The following is a 16,906-nucleotide window of genomic DNA, read 5'->3' as shown; positions in this document are numbered from 1 at the left end:
GGCCGGAATTGAACCCAGGTCCCTGGCGCTGTGAGGCAGCAGTGCTAACCACTCTGCCGCCAGGCAATTGGACAGGTACATGGATGGGAAAGGTTTACAGGGAGACGGGTCAAACGTAGGCAAATGGGACTAGTTGAGTTTAGGAAACTTGGTTGGCATGGACGAGTTAGGACCTGTTTCCCTGCTGTATATTTCTATGACTAACACCTCTACCAAGAGTCCAGCTGCCAATCAAAATCAATAGAAACAAAATTCCTTCCTCCTGGAATTGAAGAAACCCAAATTGCTGCAACTGTACAGGGCACTGATGAGGCCACAGCTGGAGTACTGTGTGCAGTTTTGGTCGTCGCACTTGCGGAAGGATATATTGGCCTTGGAGGGAGTGCAGATGAGGTTCACTAGGCTGATACCGGAGATGAGGGGGTTGGACTAATGAAGAGAGACTAAATAGACTAGGTCTGTACTCGTTGGAGTTTAGAAGGATGAGGGGGGATCTTATAGAGACGTATAAGATAATGAAGGGGATGGATAGAACATAAGAAACATAAGAACATAAGAAATAGGAGCAGGAGTAGGCCATCTAGCCCTTCGAGCCTGCCCCGCCATTCAATAAGATCATGGCTGATCTGTTGTGGCTCAGTTCCACTTTCCCGCCCTCTCCCCATAACCCTTAATCCCCTCTCTTATCAAGAACCCATCAACCCGCTTCTTAAAAATATTTAGCGAGGCAGCCTCCACCACTTCAACGGGCAGAGAATTCCAGAGATTCACCACCCTTTGAGTGAAGAAGTTCCTCCTCAACTCCGTTCTAAACCGCCTCCCCTTTATCTTGAGGCTGTGCCCCCTAGTCCTACTGTCTTTTTTGAGCGGGAAGAGTCTCTCCACCTCTATCCTATCCATCCCATTCATCATCTTATACGTCCCAATGAGATCTCCCCTCATTCTTCTAAACTCTAACGAGTACAAGCCTAGTTTATTCAGCCTCTCCTCATAGCTCAATCCCCTCAACTCCGGTATCAGCCTAGTAAACCTCCTCTGCACTCCCTCCAGGGCCAAAATATCCTTGCGCAGGTGCGGCACCCAAAACTGCACACAGTACTCCAGCTGCGGCCTCACCAATGCCCTATACAGCTGCAGCAAGACCTCCCTACTTTTATATTCAATCCCCCTCGCTATGAAGGCCAGCATCCCATTCGCCTTCCTGACCACCTGATGCACCTGCAAGCTGGGTTTTTGCGACTCATGCACAAGGACCCCGAGGTCCCTCTGCACCGTCGCCTGCTGCAGTTTTTCGCCACGTAAGTAATAGTCCTTCCTACCATTCTTCCTACCAAAGTGGACCACCTCACACTTGCCAACATTAAATTCCATTTGCCATTTCCTGGCCCATTCGCCCAGCCTATCTAGATCCTTCTGCAGACTCTCCACACCCTCCGCACAATTTGCCTTTCCCCCAATCTTGGTGTCATCAGCAAATTTCGACACCCTGCACTCGGTTCCCTCCTCCAGATCATCTATATAAATGGTAAATAGCTGAGGCCCCAGCACCGACCCCTAAGGCACCCCACTAGTCACCAACCGCCAATCCGAATAGCACCCATTGACCCCCACTCTCTGCCTCCTATTTGACAACCAATCCTCTATCCACGCTAACACCCTACCCCCAACTCCATGTCCCCTGACCTTCTGCAATAACCTCTTGTGAGGTACCTTGTCAAACGCCTTCTGAAAATCCAGAAAGACCACATCCACCGGCTCTCCTCTATCCACTGCCCTAGACACATCCTCATAGAACTCCAGTAAATTTGTCAGACACGACTTCCCTTTAATGAAACCGTGTTGCGTCCGCCCTATCAAGCAATTCCCTTCAAGATGCCTCGCAATTAGGATAGCAGGACTAGAGGGCACAGCCTCCAGATAAGGGGGGGGTGCAGTTTAGATCAGAGTTGAGGAGGAACTTCTTCACTCAAAGGGTGGTGAATCTCTGGAATTCTCTGCCCGTTGAAGTGGTGGAGGCTACCTCACTAAATATATTTAAGTCACGGGTAGATCGGTTTCTGATAGACAAGGGAATTAAGGGTTATGGGGAGAAAGCGGGAAAGTGGAACTGATCCACTTCAGACCAGCCATGATCTTATTGAATGGCGGGGCAGGCTCGAAGGGCTAGATGGCCTACTGCTGCTCCTATTTCTTATGTTCTTAAATTGTACACGAAAAACAAACAGGAATGTTGTTACATTTTAATTAAAGGTGGTCTGAGATTTTCTTTAACCAGAGATCCAGTACCTGGTGAGGAAAGCGAAGATCAGGCCCTCGTGGGATGCTGCTGGCTGGTTGCGAGAGCTCAGGTAGAAGTAGATTTCAGCAACAAACAGAACCAGCCAGAAGGTGGTGAAGAGCGCTGGCACGGCAAATTTGTTCCACAGCATCGCCCCCAAGCCCAGGACGCCGTACAGCTCGCTCTCCTGCACACAAACACACACACACAAAGCAGACCCATCCGTAAGAACTCAACTACAACCATCGCACCCTCTGTACAAGTTCAGCACTGCCTCACTAGCATTACAACAATCCATTCCAAAATCTATCATTTCTTCAGCATCTTAACTTTGGAAAGGAGTTGAAGATGAGGGAATAAAGGAGGGCAAAACGGATAAAGAATTGCACTCGGCTACCATGTTGGGAGCCTTGGGCGGCACAGTGGTTAGCACTGCTGCCTCACAGCGCCAGGGGCCCGGGTTCGATTCCTGGTCGCTGTTTGTGCAGAATCTGCACGTTCTCCCCACGTGGGTTTTCCCCGGGGTGCTCCGGTTTCCTCCCACAGTCCGTAATAAATGCGCGATGATCCGAACAGGCGATTTTCACAGTAACTTCATTGCAGTGTTAATGTAAGCCTACTTGTGGCATTAATAAAAAAAAAAATTAAAAATGCAAATAAATGAGTCTTCGATTCCTGATTGGGAATTGAACCTGGGCTGTGGGTCAACTTCCAGTCACAGGACCAGCAGGGAGCTTTCCTACACACCGTCTTCCAGTCTGAAAAGCTTCCATTAACCATCACTCTGTTTTCTACCACTCGGCCAATTTTGTTATCATGTTTCTTTCTTTCCCTTTTATTCCACAGGCTGTAACTTGGCTCTCCAGTCTGCTGTGTGTGGCACTGTATTAAATGCCTTTTGGAAATCCATGTACACAAAATGTGTCAGCAGCATTGCCCTCAGCAAACCTCCCTGCTCCTTCTTCAAAAAAAAAATCTCCAAAAATCAGTTGGAGAGTGTGGGGGGGGCGGTCAGGATTTCCCTCCCTGCCCCATTTCCTGTCCTGCTGCCACATCATCGGGTTTTCCCGCTGTTCGCACCCTGCACTGCAGGGGTCGCTGTCGGCGGGACTGGAAAATCCAGCCGGTGGGAAAGAACAAAGAACAACACAGCACAGGAAACAGGCCCTTCGGCCCTACAAGTCCACGCCGCCCATTTTAACACTCAGTGAGTGCCTCTTTCCAATCCTCCTTCTACCTATGACTTTTGTCTACATCTCGTGGACTCCACAATAAAGGGGTGCAAATTTAGAGTATTGTATGTGTGCCAGATTAAGGGAGGTCCAACTTAGGCACAATTTATTAACACCAATCAGCCTAACAGCACGTTTTTGGGGTGTGGGAGGAAACCGGATCACCCGGAGAAAACCCATGCAAGCACGGGGAGAATGTGCAAACTCCTACAGACACTGACCCAAGGCAGGATAACTTCGACCGTGGCTTTCCCCTAAGCTGGATTTGCCGTTGCTTCCTGGCATCAACCTCGAATGACCCAGCTCTTGGGTGACGCCACCTTATTGTGCCACCTAAAGGAAATCGCTCCCCCATCTACCCGTGAACTGATTTATTCAAGCGCCCCGTGGTTTGGAGCAGTCCTACCTGCACGACCTCTCGGTAGGCAGATCTGACCAGGTTGTAAGGTACAAATATATTGCACAGCAGGAAGTAGAGCACCTCGAGGCCGGTGAAGACCATGCTTAACTTGTTGAGGGCCAGCAGCACGGTGAGGGGGACCATGCAGAGCCTGGCCAGCAAGGGGAGCAGGTGGGCCGAGAACAACCAGAACGGTTTGGGTTTCATGAAGAAAGCACAGAGAGACGAGACCAGGAGCTGACCTGCAGGTACGTAAAACATTGAGTTTAGCGCAAGGAACGTCTTAAAACCCCAACACCTCCAAAAGCTTCTTCCTCACAACTCAACTGCCCCTTGGCGTCCAAAGATGCGCAGGTTACGTGGATTGGCCATGCTAAATTTCCCCTTAGTGGCCAAAGATGTGCTGGTTAGGGGGATTGCTGTCTCTCCACTCACCTGACAAAAGGGTCAGAGGCCCAAAAGCTCGTGGCTTTTGCTGCCAAATAAACCTGTTGGACTTCAACCTGGTGTTGTGAGGCTTCTTGCACAGAATTCAGCACCTAACCAGCACGTCTGATGCTCAGTTGAAAGTTCTGTGCACAACTTTGGTGAGACCACAGCTGGACTACTGTGTGCAGGTCTAGTCACCTCACTGTAGGAAGGAGGTGACGGCACGGGAGAGAGAGGGTGCAGAGGAGATTCACCAGGATGTTGCCTGGGATGGAGCATTTGAGAACTGAGCTATGAAGAGTGGCTGGATAGGGTGGGCTGTTTCGTTCTCAGAGAAGGCTGAAGGGGGACATGTTTGAGGTGCATAAGATTTAAAGAGGTGTAGACAAGGTGGATAGGAAGCAATAACAAGGGGCATCATTTTAAGGTGATGAACAGGAGATTGAGAGAAGATCTGAGGAACATGCTTTTCACGCAAAGGGTGATGGGAGTCGGGAACTTGGGAGCATATTAGAGGCAAGAAACCTCGCAAACTTCGAAAGGCATGTGGATGAGACTTGAAATGTCATAACATTCAAGGTTCAAGTGCTGGAAAGTGGGATTAGTGTAGATATATCTGTGCAAACCTGGTGGGCCGAAGGGCCTCTTCTGGGCATTATGACTGTGACGGTCAGAGGTTATGACTGGAAACTTGGCTGTCACTGCATGGGGAGTGGGCCTAATTGGGAAGTTCTTGCAGAAATCCAGTCCCAGGCACAATGGGCCAAATGGCCTCTTTCCATGCTGGACAATTGTGACCTTTGTAAAACAATAAATCTGATCTACCCAAAGGAGACAGCCCACTACCCGGCCACCCCTCATTTAAAGATGGTTCAATAACTCCTTCCCTACCTGTTAGGGCACTGAGAAAGCGCTGCATTGCCATAAGGTCCAAATACACAGTCCCATCATAACCAGATTCAAGCTCTCTGAGAACATAGTTCCTGTGAAGAGAAAACACCAGAGGATTAATCGACTGTTTCATGTCTTACGAACTGAACCCATAAGACATCCACTTGCCTGAATGAATGCAGCTTTGAAAACATTCAAAAAACCAACCCCATTCAGGAATGACTTGGAGAAGTTAGGACTTTCTTCCTTGGAGAAAAGGAGGCCGAGAGGAGATTTGATAGAGGTCTTCAAAATCATAGATGAGAATTATAGAATCACTGCAGTGCAGAAGGAAGCCATTTGGCCCATCGAGCCTGCACTGCCAACAGTCCCACCAAAGCCCTATCCCCGTAATCACACATATTTACCATGTTAATCTCCCTAACGCCACTAAGCAATTTATCATGGTCAATCCACCTAACCCGCACATCTTTGGACCGTGGGAGGAAACTGGAGCACCCAGAGGAAACCCACACAGACATGAGGAGAACGTGCAGACTCCACACAGACAATGACCCAAGCGTGGAACTGAACCCAGGTTCCTGGCGCTGTGAGACATCAGTGTTAAACACTGTGCTACCTTGCCGTATGGGGTGCAGGCAGCGTAGAGGTGGAGAAACTGTTCCCCACTCATGAAAGGATGGAGGACAAGAGGGCACAGATTTAACGCAATTAGACTTAAAGCAAAGGCGAGTGTTTAGGGTTTAGAACGTGCTGTCCGAGAGTGTGGCAGAGGCAGGTTCAACCGAGGCATTCATAAGGGAACTAGGCTATTATCTGAAAAGGAAGAATGTGCCAGGTTAGGGGGAGCAGGAGGAAGAATAGCACAAAGGGAACTACCCATTCAGAGAGCTGCTGCAGGCACGAGAGGATCTACGTTTTTTGGACTATGGGAAGAAACCGGAGCACCCGGAGGAAACCCACACAGACACGGGGAGAATGTGCAAACTCCACACAGACAGTGACCCAAGCCGGGAATCGAACCAAGGCCCTGGAGCTGTGAAGCAGCGGCGCTAACCACTGTGCCACCGGGTCGCCCGGTGGTGGTCACAATGCGCCAAAGCCAAGAACTCACATGAATAAACTGCAGTTGGGGTCGGGTCTCAAGATGGTAAATTCCATCTGTAAACCCACCACCTCCTCCTCCCACGTGCATCAGAACACCCTCCCACTCGCTGAAATTAAGCTGTAGGGACACTGGGTTACTCCACTGAAACAAGGGGGTGGGGAACAGGAACGGCTGGACTACAAGGTCCTCTCGCTGGGCTGTTACCAATACCGTCTGGCACCTACCTGCAGGTTTGGTGGCCCACGTACAGCAAGGAGGCAGTGAGCAAATACAGGTACAACTTCACCAAATGCTGGAGAGGCAACAGCAGCACCAACACACTGACCAGGTGACCTGCAGAGCAGAAGTGCGACAGGCGTCAGCCCAAACGCAGCAACTAAATTACTGTCTTAAAAATTAATTCGGGTGTACACAACATCTCAGCTAACAGTTCGGTGGCTGGAGCCACTGCCCATTTCGGACACAAGATCTCTGCAGTTGCTAGAAATTTCAGCACGAGGCGGCAGCAGTTCGGCCCATTGCAGTTATGCCTGCTCTTTTAGGGGAGCAATCAAAAACGGCTCCATGCATTCCCTGTGGCTGCGTATCTCAAATAGTTACCCACTTTTCCCTCAAAAAGTGTAACGGCGCCTTTAACGACACCCTGCGGCCAATCGGTCCTCGTTGCAATAAGAGAGATTGAACAGTTTAGGTCTTTGCTCTGTGGAAATTATAAGAATGAGGGGAGATCAAATTAAGGTACACAAGGTGAAAAAGGTATGGATAAAGTAGATGTGGAGCAGATGTTTCCTCTTGTGGGGCATTCTAGGACGAGAGGTCACGATCTGAGGATAAGGGGTAAGAACATAAGAAATAGGAGCAGGAGTAGGCCACCTAGCCCTTCGAGCCTGCCCCGCCATTCAATAAGATCATGGCTGATCTGAAGTGGATCAGTGCCACTTTCCCGCTTTCTCCCCATAACCCTTAATTCCCTTGTCTATCAGAAACAAATTTAAAACAAAGTTGGAGAAACTACTTCTCCGAAAGGGTTGTGAATCTGTGGAATTCGCTACCTCAAAGTGCGGTAATGAAGGGTTATGGGAGAAGGCAGGAAAATGGGGATGAGGCGCTATCAGCCATGATCGAATGGCAGAGCAGACTCGATGGGCCAAATGGCCTAACTCTGCTCCCACATCTTATGAGCTGTTCCCAGCCCTCACTCCTTTAGTGACCAGTTTGCAATGATGGCCCATCACTGCTGATGCCCCAACCATACTTCACGTCCAAACCCTTTGGTTCCCCAAACTTTCACTCACCTCTTAAGTCAGAATTTTTCAAATTCTACTCAAATCCTACTCCAGAGAATGAAGCACAAACTCCAGGGTGGTGCAGTATTGAGGGAGTGCTGCAGGGTGGGAAGTACTGGCTGAGACTTTGACCCCCAGGGTCAGTCTGCCCTCCCAGGTGGGTGTAAATGATTCCAATATCCTTGTTTTGAAAGCGACCATCCCCGCTCCTCTGGGATCATGGTCAATATTTACCCCTGAACAGCGCTGAAGCAAATTCTCAGGCCCTCCTCTGTTTGAGAGCTTGCTGTGTGCAAATTGATTTCCGCATCTCCTGCAACAGTTGTCTAGCTCAAAACATGCGGGATTGACTGTAAAGCAATCTGGGACATGCCGAGGTTGAGAAAGGTACTGTATAGAACAAAGAACGTACAGCACCAAGTCTGTGCCGATACAGATCGCTTGCTAAACTAATATTATCTGCTATGTGGTCCCTCTATTCCCTGCCTATTCACATATCTACAGTAAGAAGTCTCACAACACCAGGTTAGAGTCCAACCAGTTTATTCGATTGTAATCTCACGAGCATTCGGAAACGGTGTCCCTTCATCAGGCACGTGGAAGGTTCCTGTCATGATCTTGTAAACCTCTGTCAGGTCTCCCCTCATCCTCCGACACTCCAATGAAAACAATCCAAGTTTGTTCAACCTTTCTTCATAGTCCATATCCTCCAAACCAGGCAACATGCTGGTAAATCTCTTCTGCACCCTTTCCAATGCATCAACATCCTTCCAGTAGTGTGGCGACCAGAATTGTACACAATTCTCCAAATGCGGCCTAACCAAAGTCATATACAGCTGCAACATGTTTTTCCAATTCCTGCACTCAATGCCCTGACCGATGAAAGCCAGCATGTCATATGCCTTCTTGACCACCTTATCCACCTCAGTTGCCACCTTCAGGGAACTGCAGATCTGCACGCCTAGATCCCTCCGTACGCTAATATTTCTAAGGACTTTACCATTTACTGTATAGCTTCCTTCTACAATAGGCCTTCCAAATTGCATCACCTCACATTTAGAACATAGAACATTACAGCGCAGAACAGGTCCTTCGGCCCACGATGTTGCGCCGACCAGTTACAAAACAATGACCCACTAACCTAAACCAATCCCTTTCCATCCATAAACCTATCCACGGATCTCTTAAACGCCCCCAAACTAGGCGCATTGACAACTGCAGCAGGCAGGGCATTCCAATCCCTCACCACCCTCTGGGTAAAGAACCTACCCCTGACATCCGTCCTCTAACTACCCCCCCTTAATTTAAAGCCATGCCCCCTCGTGCTAGATTTCTCCATCAGAGGAAAAAGGCTATCACTATCCACCCTATCTAAACCTCTAATCATCTTATATGTTTCTAATCATCTCACATTTGTCTGGGTTAAATTCCATCTCCCATCTTTCGACCCAGGTCTCCAAGCGATTTATATCCTGCTGTGTTCTCTGACAATCCTCCCCACTATCCCCCAATTTTTGTATCATTGGCAAACTTACTCATCAGACCACCTACATTTTTTCCAAATCACTGATATATATTTTTAAACAACAGAGGCTCCAGCACTGATCCTTGTGGAACACTGCTTGTCACAGATCTCCAGTTAGAAAAATACCCTTCCACTGCGACTCTCTGCTTTCTATGCCCAAGCCAGTTTTGTGTCCATCTTACCAGCTCATCTCAGATCCCATATGACTTCACCTTCTGTATCATAGAACATAGAACACAGAAAAACTACAGCACAAACAGCCCACAAGTTGCGCCGAAGGGCCTGCCATTACTTCTGTTAACTTGTCGAGGTCTTTGTTGTCAAGCATTCGCTGTTGTAGTTTGTAGAAAGCTGAGCTGGTGCAGCCGATCCAGTGTTGGATCCCCGTCAATGGTGGATTTTTCAGTGGCTACCAAGGTATGGGCAATGTTCAACAAATTCTGGAATCATTCCTTCAACATATATCAGAGATGGAATACTTGCGTTTTGTTTTAGCAAATTTCAAGGACAGTCCAAATTTCTTCTATGCAGAATTGAAGACTTTGAGAGTGTTTGCAAATCTGGTACGGAGTGAACAACTCTGGGAATCATTGCAAACTTTAGGCTTACAGGCCATTCAGCCCAGCTTGGTGCTGCTGCCCTACGTGAGCCTCGTCTCACCCTACTAACCCTTCATTTCTTGATCCCTCATGAACTATTCTCACTGCACTTGAATACAGAAAAAAGAAAAGTATAGCACAGAAACAGGCCCTTCGGCCCTCTAACCCCAAGCCAATCATGATGCTCTAACTAAACTAAAAACTTTCTGCCCTCAGTCCGTATCCCTCTATTCCCTCCCTATTCATGTACCCATCCAGATGCCTCTTAAATGTTGCAAATGTGCCTGTTGCTTCCACCACCTCCTCTGGCAGCACGTTCCAGGCACCCAAAACTCTGTGTGAAAAACTTCCCCCCGACACATCTCCCTTAAAGTTTGCCCCTCTCATCTTGAACCTTGTAATTGACACTTCCACCCTTGGAAAAAGCCTCTGACTGTACACCCTGTCTATGCCTCTAATCATTTTGCAGCCCTCTATCAGGTCGCACTGCAGCCTCTGTGAAAAACAAGCCTAGTTTATTCAACCTTTCCTCATAATCAACACCCTCGAGACCAGGCAACATCTGGTGAACCTTCTTTGCGCTCTCTCCAAAGCTTCCACGTCCTTCTGGTAGTGCGGCGACCAGAACTGCACAGAATACTCCAAATGCAGCCTAACCAAGGTTTTATAAAGCTGCAACATGATTTGCCAACTCTTGTACTCAAAAATATACATCTACTTATCTCATTATTGCATATGATCACAAGTTCCACATTCTTACCATTCTCTGGATGAAGCTGTTCCTTCGCAATTCCTTTATTAGAGATTAATGCCTATCTTATAGTTATGCCACTTGGCTCACTTCTATAGAAACCAGTGTAGAGGTGGAGAGACTCTTCCCGCTCAAAAAAGACAGTAGGACTAAGGGGCATAGCCTCAAGATAAAAGGGGGGCGGTTTAGAACGGAGTTGAGGAGGAACTTCTTCACTCAAAGGGTGGTGAATCTCTGGAATTCTCTGCCCGTTGAAGTGGTGGAGGCTGCCTCGCTAAATATTTTTAAGACGCGGGTTGATGGGTTTTTGATAAGAGAGGGGATTAAGGGTTATGGGGAGAAAGCGGGAAAGTGGAACTGAGCAGCGACAGATCAGCCATGATCTTATTGAATGGCGGGGCAGGCTCGAACGGCTAGATGGCCTACTCCTGCTCCTATTTCTTATGTTCTTATGTAATCTGAAAGAGCCTATTATTTTAGCTTTCTCTTTCCAAGAGAAAAGAGCCCTTGTTCAATCTCCCATTTCAGGTATCATTTTCGTACTTCTTCCATATTTTTATTATATACTACTTCTGTAATATGGAGAGGGTACAGAAGAGGTTTTCCAGGATGTTGCCTGGTCTGGAGGGTATTAGCCATGAAAAGAGATTGGAGAAACTATTAATTCTCACTGAAATGACTGAGGTTGAGGGGTGAGCTGGTAGAGGTTTACAAGATTATAGGTGGCATGGACAGAGTGGATAGTCAGATGCTCTTTCCTAGGGTAAAAAAGTCAAGTACAAGGGGACATAGGTTTAAGGTGTGTGGGGAAAAGTTTAGAGGAGATGTGCGAGGCAAGTTTTTTTTTACACAAAGGGTGGTGAATGCTTGAAACCTACTGCTGGGGGAGGGGGTAGGAGTAGGTACGATAGCAGCAATTGAGGGACATCTAGACAAATACATGAATAGGATGGGAATGGAAGGATATGGACTCTAAGTGCATACGGTTTTAGTTTAGGCAGACATCATGATCAACGCAGGTTTGGAGGGCTGAAGGGCCTGTTGCTGTGTATTGTTCTTTGTTCTTCGTTATCGAGACCAGAAATGTTTTCTTTTGTTCTTTCATGAGATGTGGGCATCGCTGGCCATGTTGCCCATCCCTAATTGCTCTTCAACCGAGTGGCAATTAAGAATCCAACCACGTCGCTACGAGTCTGGAGTCACATGTGGGCCAGACCAGGTACAGATGGCAGACTTCCTTTCCTAAAGGACACTGTGAACCAGATGGGTTTTTATGACAATTGACAACGGTTTCATGAACTTTTAATTCCAGATTTTTTTTTTTAAATGAATTCAAATTCAGACCCAGGTCACGGATCTGGATTACGAGTCCAGCGAACATGTGATTACACCAATAAGTGGTCTAACCAAGATACGTTGTAAGTTTAACATTATCTTCTGACACTGGTGCTTTTTGATGGCAGGGGCTGACAAAGTCTGCTGTGAATGAAAGACAACTTGTAAAGGAACAGGAGGAAGAAAGTGTCCCCTTGAGCCTCCTCCCCCATTCTAGAAGATCACTAGCAAACCTCCAAATCAGGCCATCTCCATACATCATGGTTATCCCATCATTTGTGTGCGGCATCAATAACATCCCAAGGCAAATTATAGCCAACAAGGTCTCTTTTCAATCTGTAGCCTCCATTACAATGTAGAAACACAGCAGCCAGGTTACACACAGCAAGATCCCACAAAGTGCCATGAGGCAATAGCCAAATAATCTGGTTTGCAACAACGTTGCCTAAGGGATAAGAAGTTGGCCAAGATATAGAGGAGAAACAGACCCCCAAGTAGCTTGCAGGGCTAGCTGAGACCTCTCTCGAAAGGTCTCAGCTGAAAAACAATACCTCCGACTGAGCAGCACACCTCCACTACTGCACTGGGAGCGTCAGCCTAGGTTCTGTGCTTAAATCTCTGGAGTGAGACTTGAGCCCACTAATCGGTGACTCAAGGGGCAAGGAGATTAGGATTCATGGGATCCATGGTGACTTGGCCACTTGGATTCAGAATTGGCTTGCCCATAGAAGTCAGGGTCGTGGTGGAAGGGTGTTTTTCCCGTTGGAGTTCCATGACTAGTGGTGTTCTGCAGGGATCAATACTGGGTCCTCTGCTGTTTGTGATTTGGATGAAAAGTAAGGTTAGTAAGTCTGCAGATGACACAAAGGTAGATGGAGTTGTGGACAGTGTAGAAGGCTGTCAAAGGACACAGCGGGATGTGGATCAGTTGCAGATATGGATGGAGAAATGACAGATGGAGTTTAAAACAGGCAAGCGTGAGGTGCCGCACTTTGGGAGATCAAATGTTAAGGGTAAGCGTACAGTTAATGGCAGGACCCTGAACAACAGAGGGATCTTGAGATTCAAGTTCATAGTGCCCTAAAAGTGGCCACACAAATAGATAGGGTGGTAAAGAAGGCAAATGGCAGCTTGCTTTTATTCAGGGCATTGAGTACAAGAGTCAGGATGTCATGTTGCAGCTTCATAAAACTTTGGTTAGGCCACACTTAAAGTAATGCATTCAATTCTGGTCACCACATTACCAGGAAGGATGTGGAGGCTTTGGAGAGGGTGCAGAAGAGGTTTACCAGGAAGCTGCCTGGGTTAGAGGGCATGAGGAGAGGCTGGGCAAACAAGGGCTGTTTTCTCTGGAGCAGCCAAGGCTGAAGGGAGGCTTGATAGAAGTCCATAAAATTATGAGGGACACAGAAAGGGCTGACAGTCAGAATCTCATATCCAGAGTTCAAATGTCTAATACCTTAAGGCGAGAGTGGGAATGTTCAAAGGAGGTGTGAGGGGCAAGAGAGTGGTAGGTGTCTGGAATGTGCTGCCGGGGTAGTGATGCAGGCAGATACTATAGGGGTTTTTAGATAAGCAGGTGAATATGCAAGAAACAGAGGGATATGGACCAAAGGTAGGCAGAAGGGATTAGCTTAATTTGATGTCATTTTTGGCACAACACCATGAGTGGGAAGGCCTATACACAGAAATTAGGAGAAGGCCATTCGGCCCTTCACGCCTGTTCCACCACTCATTTTGATCATAGCTGACCACCGAATTCAATATCTTGATCCTCCCGTCTCCTATAACCCTTTAGCCCTAAGAGCTATATCCAATTTCTTGAAATCAGACGATATTTTGGCCTCAGCTACATCCTGTGGTTGTGAATTCTACACATTCACCATTCTTTGGGTGAAGAAATTTCTCCTCACTTCAGTTTTAAAAGGTTTACCTCTTATCCTCAAACTATGACCCCTAGTATTGGGCTCCCCCCCCAACATTGGAAGCATTCTTTCTGAACCTACCCTGTCTAATCCTGTCAGAGTTTTATAAATTCCTTTGTGATCCCTTCTCACTCTTCTAATCTCCAGTGAGTATATCCTAACCAACTAGGTCTTTCCTTATACGACAGACCTGCCATCCCTGTTCCTGTGCTATGTTCTATAAGGGAAACTAATGTATGACCTTTGGCCGGAATAGCTTCAAGTTTTTATGCGTCTCCTTTCAGTCAACTCATGGTTTTACTGAAATCAGCTCGCAAGCAAATTTCCATCTTCCTGTGTGAATTCTCGTTTTAATTTGAATGCGAGAGCCTTTTACCTCGGACGGTGATGGCTAACACGAGGGGACATAGCTTTAAAATGAAGGGTGGTAATTATAGGACGGATGTCAGAGGTAGGTTCTTTCTTCAGAGGGTAGTAAGGGCGTGGAATGCCCTGCCTGCAGCAGTTGTGGACTCGCCAACTTTAAGGGCGTTCAAATGGTCAGTGGATAGGCATATGGATAACATTGGAATAGTTTAGGTTAGAGGGTCATTAGATTGGTTCCACTGGTTGGCGCAACATCGAGGGCCGAAGGGCCTGTACTGCGCTGGAATGTTCTATGTTCTAATTTCTCAGATGGGGAGGGAGCAGAATCAACAAGTCATCAGTGGCACCACATGAGTTTGTAGATAAAACTCCCAGTGGAGCTTGCTTTGAAAAGCTGTGCCCTTCAAGGTTGGGCAGCTTAGTGTTTACTGGGTTTATATTACTGGAGCTGTAACCTGGCCACCTGGCTGAATGAGCCGGAGAACCTGAGTTCAAATCCCACTCTCGCCGTTAGGAGATTCGAATTCAGTTCTGAAAGGCCTGGTGATGAAAAGCTGGCCTCGGTAAACGTGACCGTCAAGCCGAGGGATTGTCCCGGAGGCACACAGGACATTACAGCGCAGTACAGGCCCTTTGGCCCTCGATGTTGCGCCAACCAGTGGAACGAATCTAATGACCCTCTAACCTAAACTATTCCAATGTTATCCATATGCCTATTCAATGACCATTTGAATGCCCTTAAAGTTGGAGAGTCCACAACTGCTGCAGGCAGGGCATTCCACGCCCTTACTACTCTCTGAGTAAAGAACCTAACTCTGACATCCATCTTATAACTACCACCCCTTAATTTAAAGCTATGTCCCCTCGTGTTAGCCATAATTGGTTGACCACTGTGCTTTAGGGAGGGAAAGCAGCAGCCCTCACCCCCTCCTGAGTCTACATGAACACCACAGTGACACAGTGGTTAGCAGTGCTGCCTCACAGCACCAGGGAACCAGGTTCGATTCTCAACTAGGGTCACTGTGTGTGTGGAGTCTGCACGCTCTCCCCATGTTTGCGTGGGTTTCCTCCAGGCACTCCAGTTTCCTGCCACAGTCTGAAAGACATGCTGGTTAGGTACGTTATCCCGAACGGGCGCCGGAGTTTGGCGATATGGGGAATTTCACAGTAATTTCATTGCAGTGTTAATGTAAGCCTTACTAGTGACTAATAAATAAACGTAAATTTATGTGACTCCAGAACCACATGGTTGACTCACTGCTGATCTTTGAGTGCAAAAATAAGCCACTCAGTTGTATCAAATTTACTTACTTTTTTTTAAAAAAAAGCCCGGTGGCACAGTGGTTAGCACTGCTGCCTCACAGCACCAGAGTGTGGCGACCAGGGGACTTTCAAAGTAACTTCATTGTAGTGTTAACGTAAGCCTTACTTGTGACATTAATAACTAGTTTACCCAAAGCCAATTCTCTGGTGATGGTGACTGTATTTAACTCCTTTCCCAGTATGTTTTACTATCTCTTGTAGGAAAATCTAGAACTAGTGACCACTGTTTAAAAATAAGGGGTCACCCATTTAAGACAGAGATTTGGGGGGGGGGGGGTCATGAGTCTCTGGAACTCTCTTCGTCAAAAGGCAATGGAAGCAGGGTCTTTGAATATTTATAATGCAGAGCAAGATACATTCTTAATTATCAAGGGAGTGAAAGGTTAATCGGGGGTAGGCAGGAATGTAGGGGTGAATTTACAATCAGATCAGCCATGATCTTATTAAATGGCACAGCAGGCTTGAGGGGCTGAGTGGCCTACTCCTGCTCCTAACTTCTATATATGTATGTACGACAGAAGAAATGTCAGAAATCCTTACCCAGATAGTACGCATTCCACAACACGTACTTATATTTGATGAGCATTTCCTCATTCCTAGCACGGATCTGTTCAACAAAGTGACTGACATCCCACTTATACAGCAAATCCAGCACCATGACACTGGGCACCCGCAGAGCCACATTGGCCACTGTTTCTGCAAAAGGCATTCCGGCTGATTTATCACAATCTTTCACTTTATCACTGTGACGACATAGGTGACAGTCAGGCTGGGCAGCCCTGGGTGCATAGGAAGCCTGCAATCCCCAGTGCTGCAGATGTCAGTAAGTAACATGCACTCTCTGTCTAGTCTTTTCCTGTATATATCCCACACTCACTGCCCAGTCCTGTCCTGTATCTACCACACACTCACTGCCCGTCCTGTCGATATCTCTCACTCGCTGTCCAGTCCTGTCCTGTCTATACCCCACACTCACTGGCCAGTCCTGTCCTGTCTATACCCCACACTCACTGGCCAGTCCTGTCCTGTCTATACCCCACACTCATTGGCCAGTCCTGTCCTGTCTATACCCCACACTCACTGGCCAGTCTTGTCCTGTCTATACCCCACACTCACTGGCCAGTCCTGTCCTGTCTATACCCCACACTCACTGCCCAGTCCTGTCCTGTAGGTATCTCACACTCACTGCCCAGTCCTACCCAGTATATACTTCACACTAACTGCCTAGTCTTGTTCTCTACATACCCCACACTCACTGCACAGTCCTGTCCTGTCTATACCCCACACTCACTGCACAGTCCTGTCCTGGAGATATCCCACATTCACTGCCCAGTCATGTCCTGTAGTAATCTCACACTCACTGCACAGTCCTGTTCTCTATATACCCCACACTCACTGCACAGACCTGTCCTGGAGATATCCCACATTCACTGCCCAGTCATACCCACTGCCTAGTCC

At 47.5% G+C, this 16,906-nt stretch overlaps 1 protein-coding gene across 1 annotated transcript in view; it reads right to left on the bottom strand.

The window, feature by feature from the left end:
* The window catches only part of LOC145345994 (RING finger protein 145-like), a 37,242-nt gene extending 20,565 nt beyond the window's left edge, over positions 1-16,677 (bottom strand). The window contains exons 1-5 of the mRNA XM_080193495.1: positions 15,989-16,677; positions 6,563-6,671; positions 5,231-5,322; positions 3,917-4,152; positions 2,287-2,465 (exon numbers count right to left, since the gene is read on the bottom strand). Of these exons, the coding sequence (XP_080049621.1) occupies positions 2,287-2,465; positions 3,917-4,152; positions 5,231-5,322; positions 6,563-6,671; positions 15,989-16,157 (785 nt within the window). The 5' untranslated portion in view covers positions 16,158-16,677. The remainder of the gene's footprint in view (positions 1-2,286; positions 2,466-3,916; positions 4,153-5,230; positions 5,323-6,562; positions 6,672-15,988) is intronic.
* Positions 16,678-16,906: the final 229 nt, after the last annotated feature.

The sequence above is a fragment of the Carcharhinus amblyrhynchos genome, chromosome 1 (genome assembly GCF_965287045.1).
Source record: "Carcharhinus amblyrhynchos chromosome 1, sCarAmb.v2.hapA, whole genome shotgun sequence".
Taxonomy (NCBI): Eukaryota; Metazoa; Chordata; class Chondrichthyes; order Carcharhiniformes; family Carcharhinidae; genus Carcharhinus; species Carcharhinus amblyrhynchos.
This window is presented reverse-complemented; position numbering and strand designations above follow the sequence as displayed.